Here is a 19,291-nt window from a genome sequence, read left to right as displayed (position 1 = left end):
CCATTACTGGGTATATACCCAAAGGATTATAAATCATGCTGCTATAAAGACACATGCACACGTATGTTTATTGTGGCACTATTCACAGTAGCAAAGACTTGGAATCAACCCAAATGTCCATCAGTGAGAGACTGGATTAAGAAAATTTGGCACATATATGCCATGGAATACTATGCAGCTACAAAAAAGGATGAGTTCATGTCCTTTGTAGGGACATGGATGCAGCTGGAAACCATTATTCTCAGCAAACTATCATAAGAACAGAAAACCAAACACCGCATGTTCTCACTCATAGCGGGGAATTGAACAATGAGATCACTTGGACACAGGAAGGGGAACATCAACACTGGGGCCTATTGTGGGGAAGGGGGAGGGGGGAGACACAGCATTAGGAGATATACCTAATGTAAATGACGAGTTAATGGGTGCAGCAAACCAACATAGCCCATGTATACATATGTAACAAACTTGCATGTTGTGCACGTGTACCCTAGAACTTACAGTAAAATCATAAAAAAATTTATTGTCAAATAAAAATGTTGTCAATTAAATAAACAGGAGAACCACTTTACATTATAGATAATTCTAGCGTATTAGAAACAAAAAATACTAGACAAAAGGTTATTGTTATTCACTACCTTTTTATGCAACATTTTGCAGATAAGTTGCCTTCTACTATTACCAATATTGCTATCCTTGAAGGAAGATTTACCAAAAAAAAAAAAAAAAAGCCTCAAAGTTACAAAAACGGATAAAATGTGGAATGATAGGAATTTATCTGTAGGTAAAATTATGCACTGAATGGTTTCTAGGGGAAAATCCCCTAGGATTTTTGATATACATGATTTCTAAAATTTTCAATTTATACATACCTTTTAAGGAATACATCTATTGCTCTTCTATTTTCATATGTAGATATTACTAAAGCCTTTTCACAAAATGTAATAATCTACTTAACTCTGGAAGGTTGACAAAACATCTTTTGTTTTTAAGTTAAGAAAAATCGGCCGGGTGCGGCGGTTCACGCTTGTAATCCCAACACTTTGGGAGGCCGAGGCAGGCGGATCATGAGGTCAGGAATTTGAGAGCAGTCTGGCTAATATGGTGAAACTCCATCTCTAATAAAAAAATACACACACAAAAAAATTAGCTGAGTGTGGTGGCAGGCACCTGTAGTCCCAGCTACTAGGGAGGCTGAGGCAGGAGAATTGCTTGAACTCAGGAGGCGGAGGTTGCAGTGAGCCAAGATCATGCCACTGCACTCTTGTCTGGGCAACAGAGAGAATTTGTCTCAAAAAATCAAAAGAAAGAAAAATCATTAATATTTTTCCTTAGACTGATTTTATCTCTTTCAAGTTAAAAAAGGGGGAAATTAAGAATGCCATGTGGGCAGGTATATTTGCTACATAGCTTTTAGAAGTGCTCTTCAAATGTGCTCTGTTGATCACATTCCTCAGAACCATCAAGGGAGCATGTAAATAGCCAGACTCCATCCTCCTGACCTGGACTGTCCACAGGTGAGCTATTTTACTTTTCACTTTAGATTTTGTTTTATTATGTTTTTAATTGTGTGTGTGGTTGTTGCTGTTGTTTTATTAAAGGGCATATATTACATCAGTAACTCAAGTAATTTTAAATGCATATGCCTGGCGCCATTGTAGGACCACCAAGTCACAATGATCTCTGAAAATATGCTAATAATTGGTCATTTTAAAACAACATCCCAGGAACAACTACTACAAAGGCTTTCCAGATGATTCTAACAACCAGCCAGATTGGGAACCACTAGTCTAACAAAGTATATACCTTAGGAAATTTTAATACCTTCAATTTTATATCCTTACTTGGAAGTCAAAATATTCGGACAGTTTTATAACCATTCAGAAAACAAAATATATACCATGATGTAAAAACTAGGAAGTATGCTAATTTCCAGTATCACAGTCTTCTTCCGAACAAGATTTTTGTTCTTCTGCTAGGAAAATTATTAATACTTCCAACTGACTTTAGGTTCTAATTTCATGTAAAGTGTATCAGACTGCAAATACAACATCCTTCAAGCAACTGTTTTAGTACAGTACTTATTGCACTCTACAGATCTTGATTTATAAAATGAACCAATGATTTGAAGTAGAAAGACTGATAATGAACTATTTCACATCATAACCTGGGAGTCCCAGAAACTTAGTGCCTTTCATATTTGTACTGGTTTCTCATGAATATCTCTGAGTTGAACTAAACCTAGTGGCTGATTCTGTTCTTCATCTTTTATCAGTTTTTCCTGATAAAAGCTTGTTTTTCCTGATAAAAAAAACTTGAATAAAAACAACCTTTGAAGTGAATAAACATATTGCTGCTCTAAATAGCCAGAGTAACAATCCATGTAATTCTTGATCCACCACTTACTAGCTGAATGAGATCAAGCTAGGTAAGTTTTCAGTATCTGCTTCCTCACCTGTAAAATGGGATAATAATAATAACATTAAATTGATAGAGGTGTTATAAGAAGTAAAAGAATGAAAAACAGGTAAACAGCCTGGAAAGTGCATAATATATAGTAATTCTGAGCAATAAGCTTTTATGTCTATTCTTCTGAGCGCTCAGGAGATAAAGTCATAGTCTTAGCAATTAAAAGTCACAGTTTGAATGTGGATTTGACTTTAAAGTTTGTGTTTTTTTTAGTTAGTATCCCACCTCTCTTGATTCAGGCATTTATCCAACACCTTTTAACTCAATGCCATATGGGTATAAAACACTAGTCTAGGCACAGTACAAGTTAAAGGATAAAAAAAAGACACCTTGCCTATAGATTATTCTGGAAAAGAAAATGAGAAATGCACATAAATATGAGAGTCAGTGTAAGAAGAGGCAAGTACATGGGAATTTTGAGGAGACAATAAATAGTTAATTCCAGTTGATAGAAGGTGGTACAAGGCTGACGGTGGGGGATCAGAAAGTCACCATCATGGTGTAGGAATCAAGACAGCTCCACAAATGGTGCCAACTCAGCAAGGGCCAGCAACACTGGAAGAATTTGACCTCATGGGGAAGCTTCTGGCTACACACACTCTAAGGTCTCTTCCTACTGGAATGCTGTTCAAGATGAAGGTTCTCTGAAACATTATCACCAAATATCCACATCTATAAACATCCGAGTTTTCTGATCCTCTGGATCCTGAAGACAACAGTTGAAATAAATAATTCAAATGTGTGAGCTTATAATTCCATAAAGCTGTGTCAGGGAGACGGCATCCCACAGTTTGACAGCAAGAGCTCTGCACTCCAATCTGGCTAAGGTTACTTATGGAGAAAAGATAGCACTGCTACCTAATGATAACTATGTAGCCATGGAGAGAAAAAATATGTTGGCATCTGCCCAAATCCCAGTAAGCAGATGGCCATGGGCACAGAAACCATCATGACAACTGGCACCTCTTTGGGATGCTCTGAGCAGGAAAGGGGCCCGGAAAATGTCCTTCTTTGGCTGTCCTTCCTTCAGAGGCATATGGGTGGCACAGGATGGGGAAAATTGCCTGACTGCTGCCAAGGGAAGCAGAGATAGCCTTTAAAATCTAGGCTACCGCAGCTTCCTAGGTAGTCAATCTGGTACCTTTCAGCAACCAGAGACCATCTTAAAAATGTGTGTGCTGATTTCCTCTAGGACAATTGATATCCAACAGATTCCATTCACAGTTGGCTCACAGGATAATAAGAAGCTAAGCTCCAAGAGGATGGAAGGGTGTGAGTCCTCTATAGCCAGGCCTCATATGTCAGGTGAATGGTACAGGATTGTTTTATCTGTGTTTTTATTCTTAACCAGGTGGTTATAGATAACCAAGAGCACGTGTGTATTCCAAAGTTAAGTACCACTGGATGACTAGGTTTTTTAGCTGGTTGAAGGGTCACCATCAGTAACAATCTGCTTTGCAGAGGGTTGCTCGTTTGGAATTTTTAAAAGTTGAAGAAGATCCATTTTTCTGAAATGTATCATCTTGTCCTATTTATGATATTGCCTAACATTTCAAGCAACTACATTAACCAATTGGCATTAAAACTTTTCTCTATTATGTCACAACAGATATACACAACCCCCCACCCCCGCCCCACACACATACATGCTCATGCACTTCTTAGTCTTCATTTGCCTTTGAGTAAACTTCTTTGAATCAACAGCAAATAAAATACAATGTCAAACTGCTAGCCTGTATCCCAAGAAATAGCAAATGAATTTCAGTAACAAGGACATCTGACTCTCAAAAATCACTCTAATGTAAGATAGATATTATTACCATATGAATTGCATTTGCATAACATTTGACTACTTTTCAGTCTTAAATCAGTTTTAAATATAGTGGAGAACTACCCATCCCTGCAAAAAAAAAAAAAAAAAAAAAAAAAAAAAAAATGTCACAACAGCCAGTGCATGCAAGATCCCTTTGACTTATATCATTCCTAAATAAATTACATAAACTGTGTTGTTTTATAAGGACAGATTTTTAGAGTGGCAAACCCTAGTTATTTCAGTTGTCTTAGAAATTCAAATAGTTTAGCAGTAAAGATTTCTGATTATTCAATAGTCTACTCACATCAACCAGAAAATGGCTAGTTTAGAGGAGTTTGATCACATCTTTGGTTAAGACAGAGAAGCCGCTGCTACTGGCTGCAGATATTATTATGTTTTATTTGATAATAGCAAGTAACATTTGGCCATATATACCTTTATGAAGTATTATGTAGAGTAATAGCTTAGTTAATGATGACAATACCATGATCAGGGAACATAATAATAATATGCAAATCACTTAAATTGAGATTGTGAAAGACTATCCCGAAAATATAAGTAGTTAGCATGCAACTAAAATAAATGGTAAGGGATTGGAATAAGTGCGGAGGAAGTTGGGTTGAGAAATAAAAAGTAAACACACACTTACATTTACATATAACTATCACTTTCCACAATTCCACCTGGATTCCAAACTATGTAATCCAAAGTTGTTCCCACAAGAAAGCAATTAAACTTGTTAATTAAGGTACTCTTCTCATTTCCGTGGTGGAGAAGGGACTTTATTCTTAAGGAGGTAACTATTCAACTCTATGCGCTTACTGATCTCTTCTCAAAGAATAGCTTGTGACCACTCAGGCATGACCTAGGGCCTTGGTTCTAATGCTCTCCCTGACTGTGCCAGTAGGTTGTAAGGGAGTCCGTGGTCTTCCATGGAACTGACCTATGGTAGCCTGTGCAGACACAACTTTTCCTATGGGCAACCCCTAAATTGTTGAATGGATAGGAAAATGAGTGATTATGTCTCAGAGTCGATCTTTTCATATTTTTTAAGATTAACTACAACTTTCTCTCCATCCCTGTAAACTTAATGGAACCAAGAAATAGACGCCAAGCTGTTGGCTTAACCTTTGATTTCACTCACCTTTTCTTCGACAACCGATGCCACAAAGTTAGTTGATGTAAAATGGGGTTTGTGCCTAAATTGAGCAGAGAAATCTGATCCACAACGTGTTGGGTTAAGTTTGGGCTCATTCCAATATGACCCATTTAACATATTCTTTGATTTTAAATCAAGCCCAACTTCTTAGGAGAGCTGTCTGAGTAAAATAAAATGCTCCTCAGAGGAAGCACGAAAAGTCATTGCAAGTAAACTCTCACCCAAGTAAACACAGAACATGCTCTAAAGAAATGCTACCTGATGTTAAAACACAATTAGTTTACAATGTAGCATTTAAACATGAATACCTCCAGCCAAGATCCTCTCTTCCAACTCCGCCATTTGTTTTTTATAGGCCCTTAAAGCTGCTTCTTTGAAAGAAGGACGAATTCTCTTTGGCTTTGTGATCTCCACTGGCTGTTCAGGAATGTTTTGGTTTTCATCTTCTCTTATTTCCATCTCAGCTGATGTTTCATTTAAGGGTTCTAATCCCTCTTCACTAACCATATCATCTGCTGGACCATCATAACCCTCATCTTGTGGAGTTTCATAAGGTGTTTCATATAAAAGGTGATCATATTCTTGCATTTGTTCATCTGTTTCAGTAATACTAGTCCTGTTTTCTAGTTTAGCAAGGACTTGTTCCATCACTTCAACATAATCTGTTTCATTATCAGCCACTGGTTCAGTATAATCCTCCTCATCCTCTGCTTTATAGTAATAGGGCTCCGTGTAGACATCAGAGTCAAGTGTGGTACTTGACTCATTTGCAGTTGATTGAGATAATGTCCGAAATCTCCCCATTAATGAAGAGCCACTGTCCTCATACCCACTCAGACTCTGTGTGCTTTTGTTCCATACTACTTCCAAGGCTGATTTAGCCCTCTGCAGTGTAGATCCAAATTTTGGAAAGCTGAAAGTCTTATCAGAAAGGTCAATGCTTAATCGACTGTGCCATGATTTTGCTGGGGCATCCTCTGAATCATCACTTTGCAATTCACTTTGACTTCCATACATCATGGACAACTGGTTTTGATTTTGGTAAAGCTCATTAGAATTAGCTCCCTGATAAGAATCATATTGGCCAACCCATTGGCCTTGTGGTTCATTATCCAAGCCAGGGCATGGAGAAGAGTTGTCATCTTGAGTTAAGTCGTAGCTCTCTGAGTCATCTTGAAGATCACTGTGGCACTTTCCCAAGTATTCTAGGTCTTTATTGTAAACACCCAGCTGTTGCTCAGAAAGACTATTTGTTTCATAATCAAAACCTTCCTGGGTGGATGAATCCAAGCCTAAATCAGCTCCTTGCTCTACTTGATTCCATTCCTTCCATGGAGAAAGATCCTCATGTAAAGAGAGCTGAGAATCACTGTAATGACTCCGGTCTCCAGATGCACACACCATGCCATTACTCATTCCACTATCCACAGTTTCTGTGTTTTCAATTTCAGTCTGCCCTTGGATACCCTGAACACTTCCATTCAAATGCTGGTCCTTGGGACTGTCATACAGGGTCACTGTTCCTTCCTGTTTCCTTTGCCATAGCTCCCGGTCCGAAGATGACAGGAGAGAGCTTCCATTAGTTCTAGTGAAAAACTGATTTTCTGAAAAATCCTCTGAGTAAGACTGACACAATTTGGAAAAATCTGATTCAGAACGACTAAGTTTAGCAGTGAAAAAATCACTCTGTGAGTGCCAGAGAGGTGTTGCATCTGCATAATGGGTTGTGGTTTGCTTTTCCAAGATATCTGATTCTGGCAACTGTGAGGAGATTTTATCATAATCTGATTTATTTGAAATTCTGCTGCTATTAGCAGTTTTATTCTTGGATCTAGCACTGTGTGATTTTGAGCTTGGCTTGGAAGTACTTCCCTTTGTTGGAAGCTCTGACTTGGAAAGCACAGCGTAACTGTTTCTATTGAGGTCAGATTCAAGATCTTCATCACTGTCATCAGGTGACTGCCAATTGTTCTTGATTTTTGGCTCTGGAGTAGACAACTTCATATCCATACTCTCATATGTCTGGGAGGATGGTATCCCTTTCTCTTTTCTTTCTCTGATGTCATGAGTTAGAATATCTGTTGAAATTCCAATGCCTGTTCCTTTGAGTTTATATGATTTTTTTAAGACAGAATCCCTTTGCTGAGGGGTTTCAAAGTACACAAGTATGGGTCGAGGCTTTGCATTTGGACAGTCCCTCTGGTGTCCTATCCTCTGAGCAAATTCGATTTTAATAGCATTTGGTGCATCTGAAAAACCCATTTTATCTATTAGAATTTGGTACACCACACTTTCAACATATTCAAATCTGTCTTCAGGCACATTTAAAAATCTCAGGCTTGCCTTGCTACCCATATGACCTAAGTGCTTAATATAATCATGGATGTCTCTAGTTTCCCTCCGGGACTGGACAAACCCTGTACGTAGCTGCTCAATTTCACTTTGTACAACCTCCACGCTGCTAGAGATCTCATCGATGGAGTGCTTGAGAGCATTGACATGCCCTCGTAGTTCAGAAAGTTCTGTTTCAATCTGACTTATTCCCTGAAGTTCCTTAAAGATCATTTCCATGACATCATGTGTCTGGCTAATGCAGCCAGAGGAACTGAACCCTGGTTCCAGGGCATTTGTCTTTGGGTTTCGGATAGTTCTGTCCAAAGACTTGCTTCTTATTCCCCAGGATTTTTTCATGGTGCTTAACTCGGAGTCTGAGGAGACACACTCTTGACTCTTTTTCCATTTTCTCAGTTTTCGTAAAGCCCCCAGTTTTAAGCTATGTAGAGTACGCTCCCCATCAGAGCTGCCCTCAGAGGGTGCAAGGCTGCTTGAACTCTTTCTGTTGCGTCTAACTGGCATTGTGTGTGTTGATTGTGCCTGGTTTTCTGTGCTACTCCTTAGTTCATTTAATGATTCTGAGTAGGAACTCTCAATTGAAGACAGCTCTTGAAGCAGATCCTCATGGTCACTGTTGGTTACTTTAGTATTCTTTTGTAGGCCATTGGCAATAGCTACTCGGTAACTGAATGTTGGCGAGAGGGAAAACTCTTTACTAGCCTCGTCTTCCTTGGTGGATAAGTTGTGAGTAGATGAACACTTTGCAATCTTCTTTACAGTGCTTTTAAAGGTATAAGAAAATTTGGGGGATTTGGTCTGGCCAGCAGTAGGAAAGTCTTGATCCTTTCTCTGCTGACGATACTCTTTTTTTTTGTTTGTATTTCCCAATTTCTTTGTAAACATTCCTTTGCAAAGCTTATGAATGTAAGGTAAAATCAAGCTCTTGAAAAAATTAGCCACCATGGAGAGCAATTAGTGCAAGCTTTTCTGCCCCAGAAAAGTAAACAAGTATCAGGATGAAAATCTGAAAATCCAAGGCAAGCATCACTGTTCAGATGTTCTGTGAATCACTGGAAAGAGCAGGAAGGGCAGGCGTGGCTCTGCCACATTGTCGCTGTCCTGTGCAAACCGGAAGCAAAGCTCCATCTATGAAAGACATTCTTTCCTGGAGGAGGGGTTTCATGAATCTCTGTCATTTCCACACAACTCCATGTAGTGTCTACAAAGAAATGAATGTTAAATATCAGAATTCAATTCTAGATTTATTCCATTTCCAACATGTTTCAAAAGTATTCGTAATACACAACGTGTGAAAAATTGCAGAAGAAGTAGGAGCATACATGAATTTCAATGTAAATTTACTTTTAAAATTATTACTTAAAGCAAATCACTACCAATAACTATGTTTATAATGTTTTTTGATAAATCATTCATGGGTGGGCACAACTGAAATAGTAATAAAAGGTAATAATGATTATTTAGAAAACATTGAGTAATATGACAGGCAACTTATGCAGACATATTAACTTCATAAAGTCATTTCTACTTTACTTTCTTTCCTAATAACATGTTTACTTAAACAAACATAAGAATTTAAATCTAAATATATTTCCTTCACATCCCAGGTATTCAAAATTCACAAATTAATATTATCTCTATATATAAAACCTGTTTTTATTCATTCAAATAATCTTTTTCTGACCACACAAATAAGTAATCTCTATGATGACTAGTTTCTTGAATTGTGTGAAGAAAAAGAAAATAAAGTTAATATTTAATTTTGCTGGTTTGCCAGCACAAGGCCTTATATGTAGTAGGAATTCAAAGTTTCATTGACTCGAACTTACTATTTTATCAGTGAAATGTAACCCAGAATAATAGTAACAGTTAAAAGGCTTTGTTGGTATTCCAGTATGTGTTTGGGTAGATAATCTATTTTATTCATTAAAGAACACATCATAAACTATAGATTGTCTCAGAAATCTGCTCTTTTATCAGCTCTCTCCACTTGGAAATCTGCCAGTTTCACTTCAATCAGGCTCTACAGGGGATTTCGGAATACATGCTCTGGCCAGGAGCCCAGCTTCACAAGAGAGAGGGAAGCATAAGTGAAAAGAGGAGGAGAAAAGATGGAGTGAAAGAGATGAACTCTAAAGAAGCCCAAGTCTTTCTAGATTTCAAATACTATCAGAGTATCACTCTTCTGCTCTGAAACAATTTGGTATTCATTCACAAACACAAACCAGGACCTATTGTCTACTAATAAAAACGTTAAGAAATTTACTTTTGAGTTAAATTTAAAAAGCATTTTTTTACTCCTATGGGACATCTCCTTGTGAAGAAAGGGCTTTGGAAAGTTAAGCTGCAATAGGGTAGATAAATTATTTTTAAACCAATTTTGGTCAAATAAAATTTTCTACCAATCACTCAATCCAAAATCCTTGGTCTTCCAAACTTAGAAACAAATGCTTCCTTTTGTTTAAATCAAAGTAGCAATTCTGTTAACGCCTCTAATGTTTTCAAATCTAAATTTCCTGACTGGCATTACTGGTTCAAAGCTACTGTTCTAGGCAATAATTGTTAGAAAACGTTTGAGTGGGAAAGTTCAATGGGAAATGAAACCCACCAAATGCAAACTCAGGAACAGGTGTCCACAGTTGCACCCACGAACTCACTTGCTCGTGTTCCAACCACAGAGAACACCCTGTTATTCACTAAGGGCTCCATACTCTTTCATGCCTCAGTAACTTTTACATCCTCTCTAGCCAGAATATCATTCATAATCCAGCCCTCACTATCTGTAAAAATTATGTTTAAACTCTAAAACCATTTCAGCAACCACTCCAATGGAGCTCATCTCTCTCCTAGCCACTCTTTATTGAAGAATTGGCACACATTTCAGCCACTTAGTATCTCCACCTAGTTGCCCAAAATTAAACTCCATCCAGAACCTAGCAATTTTCCTGAATTACTAATCTCAATAATGTCATCATAATTATCCACTTGCCCACAGCATATACCCAGGAGTCATTCTAGACCATGTGTCATCCATCCCATGTATATACCTGAGGTGACATAGTCTTGCCTTAGTTCTGAACTCTGTCATTTCTCATCTGGACCATGACAGTTGTATCCTATGTGGTCCTCCTAATGATAATTTGACTCTTTTTTCAAATCCTAAATTTCTAAAATTAATACAATTGAAAATACATGTCTTCCTTCTTGAAACACTATTTTAGCAGTCTTATTTTCTGTCACTCCCATAAGCACATCTGTCTCAGTCATAGTGAAGTAATAGCAGTTCCCTGATTACCATATTTTTACCCCACGAAAGGGCCTTTTTCCATGCTATTCCTTCTTCCTCCAATTATTTTCCCCTTCCCTTCTCTATTCATATGTCTCTTTCATAAATATCTATAGAATACCTATACATTTGACACCTAGCCAAGGATCAACATCAGCTCATTAGACCTCCTCAGAGTACAGCACTTCCTCCTCTGTGCTCCTGCAATGTACTCTCAAAATACCATAATTATGTATGTGAAATATTTTATCTGTATGTCTGCCTCTCCTATCTGACTGTAAACTCTTGAAGAGCAGGAGCTGTGTTCTAATTAACTTTAAATTTTTGTATTCCTTGATACATAAGAGACTCATACTGTTTTTCAGATAGGTGATTATATAAATGAATGAAAGTAGGAAACCCATGAACTAATACATAAACAATATAGGTTCCAATAAGCCTAAAGTGGCTGCACTGGGCCTTACACAATCCAGAGAAGGAGAAGCGGTGTGAGCAGAAGAGAAGCATCTGAGACATTCATGTCATGTGCAAAGATGGAGAAGCATCCACGTTATCCAGAGAGGGATGCCTCTGGTGGGGAGCAGAAGACTGACAAAATAGAATCAGAAGGTAGAAAGTTTTGAAATTTAAGAAGTCCCATTTGAGGAGGAGGCACTAATGGTTATTGGCTTTCAGCACAGTCCTTTGATCCAGATTACCTGCATTGGAATCCCAACTCTGTGATACACTAGCTGTGTGGTCATAAGAAAGTTACTTCCTTGGGAGGCTGAGGCAGGCGAATCACAAGGTCAGGAATTCGATACCACCCTGGCCAAGATGGTGAAACCCCATCTCTACTAAAAATACAAAAATTAACTGGGTGTGATGGTGCGTGCCTGTAGCCCCAGCTACTCAGGAGGCTGAGGCAGGAGAATCACTTGAACTCCATCTCTACTAAAAATACAAAAATTAGCCAAGCATGGTGGTGCATGCCTGTAGTCTCTGCTGTTCAGGAGACTGAGGCAGGAGAATCGCTTGAACCCGGGAGGCAGAGGTTGCAGTGAGCTGAGATCACGCCACTGCACTCCAGCCTGGTGACAGAGTGAGACTCCATCTCAAAAAAAAAAAAAAAAAAAAAGAAAGAAAGAAAGAAAGAAAAAAGAATAAAAGAAGAAGAAGAAAGTTACTTCCCTACTGCTTTTACTGCTTTATCTTGTACATTAATTATATTGGGACAGAAATAGCATCCCCTCATAGGATAGTTGTAAGGTTTAAATAAGTTAATACATGTAAATTTTTGGAGCAATGTCTAGAAGATAGCAAAGCCCAGTACATGTTAGTTATTACTAGTACTGAGAAGAGTAGTGCAAAGCTTCAAGTAGCAATCACAGAAGACTAATCAGGTGGTACCTGATGTGAAAATTATGATATAGTGGGGGGCAACCTAAGAATTCTGCTAGGTTGGAAAATGAAAGAGGAAGAACAAAGACATTCTAAAGAAACAGTCAGAAGTGAAAGAGAAGATACTTTTATCTCTATGGTTCAGCAACAATTTCCTAATGTTGAAATCTCACCTTCCTAGTTACTGAGCTCCTACGGTATGTGTGTGTGATACAATCCCATCATAAAACCATAGATGTCTTAGGGAAAGATTCGGTGAGTTCAAAATACCGGCTGTGGCACTTCCTTCAGACAAGTGACTGAGATAGGAAAGGAAGATGACATTTAATGGTCACCTGTTATGTTTCAGAAACTTAAATTATCTCTGTAATCCTCACAGAAACTCTTTAAAGAAGGCATCATTATGCCTATTATACGAGGATATAACATATTCAAAGAGATAAAGAGATACAGCCAAAAACAGCACCGATAAATAAAGTAAGAAGGTAGTTTGGTCCTAGTTCTGGAGTCTATGAAACAGTCATTTGTATGTAAAGTGAATGTAACCAGTGGTAACTGATACAAGCCCTTATACCCATCCCATACAAACCCACATACCTACTCCTCTCTCTGAAGTTCTTTGTTTTAAAGGAAAATGGCTCAAATCAGGACAAACTCAAGGTGGATGAGAGGTAGCTGGAAGGTGAACGCTAAGATAACATCATCTCATCTTAACTACTTGAATTCCAAAGCTCCAACTTACTCTCCAGATATTTTAACTGTAGTTACATAACCATATATTATCTTTGGTAATGAACTTTAGGGATAAGAATTAAGACTTTGGAAAGAAAACCTTTGAGAGAGATTAGAACAATAGACTATGTTGTTATGGGAAGCCTTCGTAATAACATTCAATCATTATTTACTATGTACCAAGCACTGTGTATGCAATTTTCTAAAGTTTATCTCATTTCGTTCTCACAATAATTGTATAAAATAAGTATTTTCATTTTCCAGATAAAGTGACTCAAGGTTTAGAGTTTCTGAAAACTTGCTTAAGGTCATGCAATTAACATGAAACACAGTCTTGACTCCAAGCCCCAGATTTGAACAGGAAATGTGTAAACTCTGAAATTAATATTAGTGTTTAATGGGAAATATGGTTTGCAGATATGTTAACATATTCATTTTTAAGAGAACTATTTAATATGACTCTAAAAGTTAGATACCCTAGTGGGCTAAAGGAGATAATGAACTTTTAAACAGTCAAAAATTTATTGCTAAATCATTACCAGAATTAAGCTAAAGCATTTTCAGATCAACAAACAATTTTATGTACCTTATTGAATCCATTAAAGTATTTTATGTTCCTTATTAAAGGCAGTAAAGTACTAAATACCCAGGTGAGCTGGATATTTAGAGGTTAACTTTCAAGACAGACAAAGAAGACAAAGGGACAGGACCTCTTATGGTACAGCCCAAGGAGTTCTCCTCCCCAAGTCCTGGCCTCAGGACCCACACTTGTCTCACTGGCCCTGATTCTGATCTGTATTCCTGTCTTTGGTCTAGAAATATGCTTATTACCTGGCTTTTCTTGTTATTTTTAGTTCTGGGTCACATGGGCAGGATGTGCAGGTTTGTTACATAGATAAACGTGTGCCATGCTGGTTTGCTACACCTGTCAACCCATTACCTACGTATTAAGCCCAGCATGCATTTAGCTACTTTTCCTAACGCTCTACCTCCCCCCAACCCACCCCCCAACAAGTTCCAGAGTATGTTGTTCTCCTCCCTGAGTCCCTGTGTTCTCATTGTACAGTTCCCGCTTATGAGTGAGAAGATGCAGTGTTTGGTTTTCTGTTCCTGCGTTAGTTTGCTAAGGATAATGGCTTCCAGCTTCATCCATGTCCCTGCAAAGGACATGACCTCATTCCTTTTTATGGCTTTTTAGTATTGCATGGTGTATATGTACCACATTTTCTTTATCCAATCTAGTTTTGATGGGCATTTCAGTTGATTCCATGTCTTTGCTATTGAATCACTTGACTTTTTGACTTTCTCTTTACTGTTATTTGCTTAATCCTAGACTAATAGAATAACCTTACTCTTAACTGCTCCTTCATTTGCATTAAGTTTCTGTTATGTGTCCTGGACTGTGTTATGATTAGAATTATTTTCCCACAAGAACATAGGAAAAAAACCTCTGCTTTTCAATACAACAGCACCTCATCAGCAAATGCCCTATAATTGCTGATTTAAAAGAAATTCTTTCAAAATACATAAAAGGGTGATACATAAATATGGTTCACCACATATCTGTTCAACAGTAAATTCTTGGTGATTTGGAAAGTAGCTGACTCAAAGAAGCTTCCCATCAGGTAGGAGGGCAGAATCACTGCAACAGAGAAGGAGCAACTCTAACAAAGTACAGAAAAGGTGCCACTGAGCAAGAGGGTTCCTGTGGAAAACAGCATTGAGTAGCACACTGACCAAGTAACTTTATAAGCGGGCTCCTCCAAACACAGCAAAGAAGAAAACCAGAGTAGCTGGAGATGGAAGAGCAAGCCAGATATACCAATAGCATATGAGGAACCACCAGGATTGATAAGGGGGAGCAGGTCGAGGTGGAACAAGTTGGGACAAGGCAGATGATGAGCAAATAAGTTGATATTAAAGATAAAATTTTAAAAAGCATCCTCTAGAATGTCTTTATCAGGTCAATGTAGATTTATACCTGCTTTATATATCCTTTCCACATGAAGGAGTAAAAGGATGTGTATGTAATGTGACTGATGGTCACAGGGATGACTCTGACAATGCGAATTGCTGGAACACAGTAACACATTAAATAATGTTTGGGGGAACTGTTAGTTGTTTGCCTTACTTTAAGGCAAAAGCAATAAACCAATGTATATTAAAATATTTCAACAAAAATGATCAAGTCAGAAAGTGATTAAAAGGTTTTCCCTAAGCTAATATACTATTTTTTAAAAAAATAAACAGGAAGACCCCTTTCCCCCAAGAATGAAAGTCAAATGACTCAAGCATCCTCTTTAATTTTAGCTAATCATTAATTTTGTGAATTTCTTCACCCAACTAAAACCCACATACATTCTTTATTCATTCCCATTGCTGCTACTTTTGTTTAAGAGTAAACAATGGCACTCAGTACTAATACTTCCATAGCACTTAGGATCTACAAAGTCCTTTTGTGTGGCTTATCTCAAACAATCTTCATGGTAATCTTATAAGTATAGCATCTCAGTTGATGATCAGGAATGCTGAGCCTCAGAGATGCTAAAGTAGTTGCCCAATTGCCTAAATCTAAAATTATTTCACTATCATAATTTACATTCTCCTTACTTTAGTCAAAGAATACTACAATAGCTTACTGGTCCCCTAAAGTTACATTCTCCACTATTTCAAACCTTCCCATTGACTGATTTCTATCTAATTTCTCTTAAATATCATTTTCTTCTCCTCCTTCTCCCCATGAATGATTGTGCACCTTCTGCTCTACGCCACTTCATGGTACCTTGGATGCACACGTGTATTCTTCCATTGTTTTATTCTTGTTCTTCACTCTGTCTAGAATGTCCTCCACCTATTCTGTTCCAACGCATTCAAATGAGAAATCAAGACTCATCTTTTCCACAAAAGTTATTTAACTTGTCATCTTTTCTTTTCATTATAGTCCTTACAGTCTATTTAGTCTGAACCATGACATTTAGTCCTTAATTATTCTTCTAAGCTGTTTACCAAATAGCTCTTATACATGTGTTTCCATTTTTAATGTCTATTATATGCCAGCCATTGTCTTGAGTGCTTTTTATAGATTATATTAATGTTTGATAGTAAACTTGCAGTAGATACTGTTATGAATCCTCATTTTACAGATGAAGAAGTACGAGAGCCTGAGTATCTAGCCCAAAGCCATGTAGCTTGGAAGTGATGCAGCCAGCATTGCAACCAATGTGACTGGTTTTAGAGTCCTTTCTCATAAACACTATGCTATACTACTATGCCCAGGAGGACAAATCTTAGGGAAATAGGTGGTGACCTATATAGTATGTTTGAAGAACTCCCCTACTCAAGAATAATCTATACTAGTTTTTATTATTAGAGCTTTATTTCTTTTATTTAAAATTTTGGTCTTTGTTGAAATGCAAGTCTTGCCACTGGGCCCCTAGGTTTTAAGGCTTATCAGGCACTTTGTACTTTGGTATAAATGGTTTATCGGGATATCCCTCAGGATTTGGAGGGAGAGTGGAGAGAACATTAAAAAGCCTGAGTCACAGAAGCACAGGTGACCAAAGTAAACATGGATAAATGGGGTCACATCAAGTTAAAAAGCTTCTGCACAGTGAAGGAAACAACCAACAAAGTGAAGAGACAACCCAGAGAATGAGAGAAAATATTTGCAAACTACCCATCTGACAAGGGATTAATAACCAGAATATATAAGGAGCTCAAACAACTCTACAAGAAGAACATCTAATAAATCCAATTTAAAAATGGGCAAAAGACTTGAAGAGACATTTATCAAAAGAATATATACAAACGGAAGACAGGCATATGAAAAGGTGCTCAATATCATTGATCATCAGAGAAATGTAACTCAAAACTACACTGAGATATCTCACTCCAGTTAAAATGGCTTTTATCTCAAAGACAGGCAATAACAAATGCTGGTGAGGATGTTGAGAAAAGGAAGCTCTTGTATACTGTTAGTGGGAGTGTAAATTACTACAACCACTATGGAGAATGGTTTGAAGGTTCCTTAAAAAACTAAAAATAGAGCTACCATATGATTCCACAATCCTGATGTTGGATATATATTCAAAAGAAAGGAAATCATTATATCAAAGAGATATCTGCAATCCCATGCCTGTTGAAGTACTGTTCACAATAGCCAAGATTTCGAAGCAACCTAAGTGTCCATCAACAGATTAATGGATAAATAAATATGGTACATATACATAATAAAGTGCTATTCAGCCATAAAAAGAATAATGAGATCTTGCCATTTGCAACAACATAGATGCAACTGGAGTTAAGTGAAATAAGTCAGGCATGGAAAAACAAACATTATATGTTCTCACTTATTTGTGGGATCTGGAAATCAAAGCAACTGAAATCATGGAGATAGAAAGTAGAAAGATGGTTACCAGAGGTTGGGAAGGGTAATGGGGAGGTGGAAGGAAGATGGAGATGCTTAATGGGTACAAAAAATAGAAATAATGAATGCAATCTAATATTTGATAGCACACTAGGGTGACTATAGTCAGTAAAAGTTTAATTGTACATTTTAAAATACTAAATGAGTATAACTGGACAGTTTGTAACACTAAGGATAAATGCTTGAGGGGATGGATACCCTATTCACTGTGATTATTACACATTGCATGTCTGTATCAAAATATCTCAGGTACCCCATAAATATATACACCGACTATTCACCCACAACAATTTAAAAAAGTTAAAGTCTGAGAATGGGAAGAGTCCACCTTCACAGGGGACAGGTAAGAGAATATTCCAGAAGTGAGATACTGAGGAGCCTTGAATAAGCTTTGCCCATTTACTATCTTGGCGTGGCCCAACCCCGTTCCCAGCTACATGATGATAAGCACTATTGCTTTTTCAATCTTTGCAACATCTTCCTAATCACATGCACAGAGAGCAGAGTACAAGTACCCTGGCTTATAGATAAGCAACTTAGAATTGTAACATTTCAAAGCTGAGTTTTTTGTTATAAGGTATTGTTTTGTTTTGATTTTTCTCCTCAGAAACAAGCCCCCTCCCAATTTTTTCCCAACAAAATCAGATGTTGAAACTCAATATGATTGAAAAAGCAGAACTCCTTTAGCTGAATTAAGGCAGCAGGGCTAGAGTCCCACTTCACTGTTTCCACAAAAACTGGGGCCTACAGAAACCCTCTACAGAGTCGTTGAGGTTGGGGAGCGCAGTTTGAACAGCACTGATCCTCAAATTGTACACAGCATGAAAAGGAAAGCTAGGAAGGTCGAAACACTTGCCTTAGTTCATACAGCAGAGCTGGAACAAAAACGCAGGCTTCCTACCCCGACTTCACTATTCTTTCCTCTGTGCCGTGCTGCCTTTCCTCTACAGCAATCACATCCAAGGGTTTGGCACCTTCCCACTGTGCCCAACATTCTTTGATAGGGCAATCTAACTCTGTCCTTAAATAATTTGACTTTTACCTTGATTCTCTATACTCAATGTCTGTAATTTTCTGGAATTGGAAACTGTTTGAGATTAAAAGAGATTTCTGAAAGTAAATCCTGTGAGCAATTTTGACATTTGTTAGAATTATTGATGGAGAGTTAAGCTGTATAAAGGAAGGACATTGAGGACCACCGCTATTCTAGAGCAAAAGCTTCCATTAGCTGAAATGTTTCTCACCTCTTCTGTCCCACGACTTTTGACACATTGCCACCCGAGTGCCCTATACCAAGGCAAGGAGCCCATATTCCTGTTTAAACAAATTACCTGCTCCTCTGTGTTTCCTAAGGTCTATTCTGTCTCTTGTTTGTTAAAAGGATTAATCTGTATCTTGAAAACAACCACACAAGGTAAAATATTACTCATTTTAAAGACTGAGGGGAAAAAAAGCTAGACTCAGAGCTTCTAAGCGACTTGCTCAAACGTACAGTTAGGATTTGAATAATTTTTTTTTTTTTTTTTTTTTTTTTTTTTGTTTTTCGCTCTCTCTCTCAGGCTGGAGTGCAGTGGCCGGATCCATTTTAGGTTATTAATGTCAATTGGAGGGAAAAGAGGAAAACTAGGGGAGAGACGGATCTATTGTGGATTTTAAAACTTTTTTTTTTTTTTT

At 37.7% G+C, this 19,291-nt stretch overlaps 1 protein-coding gene across 1 annotated transcript in view; it reads right to left on the bottom strand.

The window, feature by feature from the left end:
- The window catches only part of UNC13C (unc-13 homolog C (C. elegans)), a 690,296-nt gene extending 681,558 nt beyond the window's left edge, over positions 1 to 8,738 (bottom strand). Inside the window, exon 1 of the mRNA XM_011986478.1 lies at positions 5,750 to 8,738. Coding sequence (XP_011841868.1) covers positions 5,750 to 8,738 — 2,989 coding nt within the window. The remainder of the gene's footprint in view (positions 1 to 5,749) is intronic.
- Between the last annotated feature and the right edge of the window lie 10,553 nt (positions 8,739 to 19,291).

Source organism: Mandrillus leucophaeus, unplaced genomic scaffold, assembly GCF_000951045.1.
Source record: "Mandrillus leucophaeus isolate KB7577 unplaced genomic scaffold, Mleu.le_1.0 Scaffold108, whole genome shotgun sequence".
Lineage (NCBI taxonomy): Eukaryota > Metazoa > Chordata > Mammalia > Primates > Cercopithecidae > Mandrillus > Mandrillus leucophaeus.
This window is presented reverse-complemented; position numbering and strand designations above follow the sequence as displayed.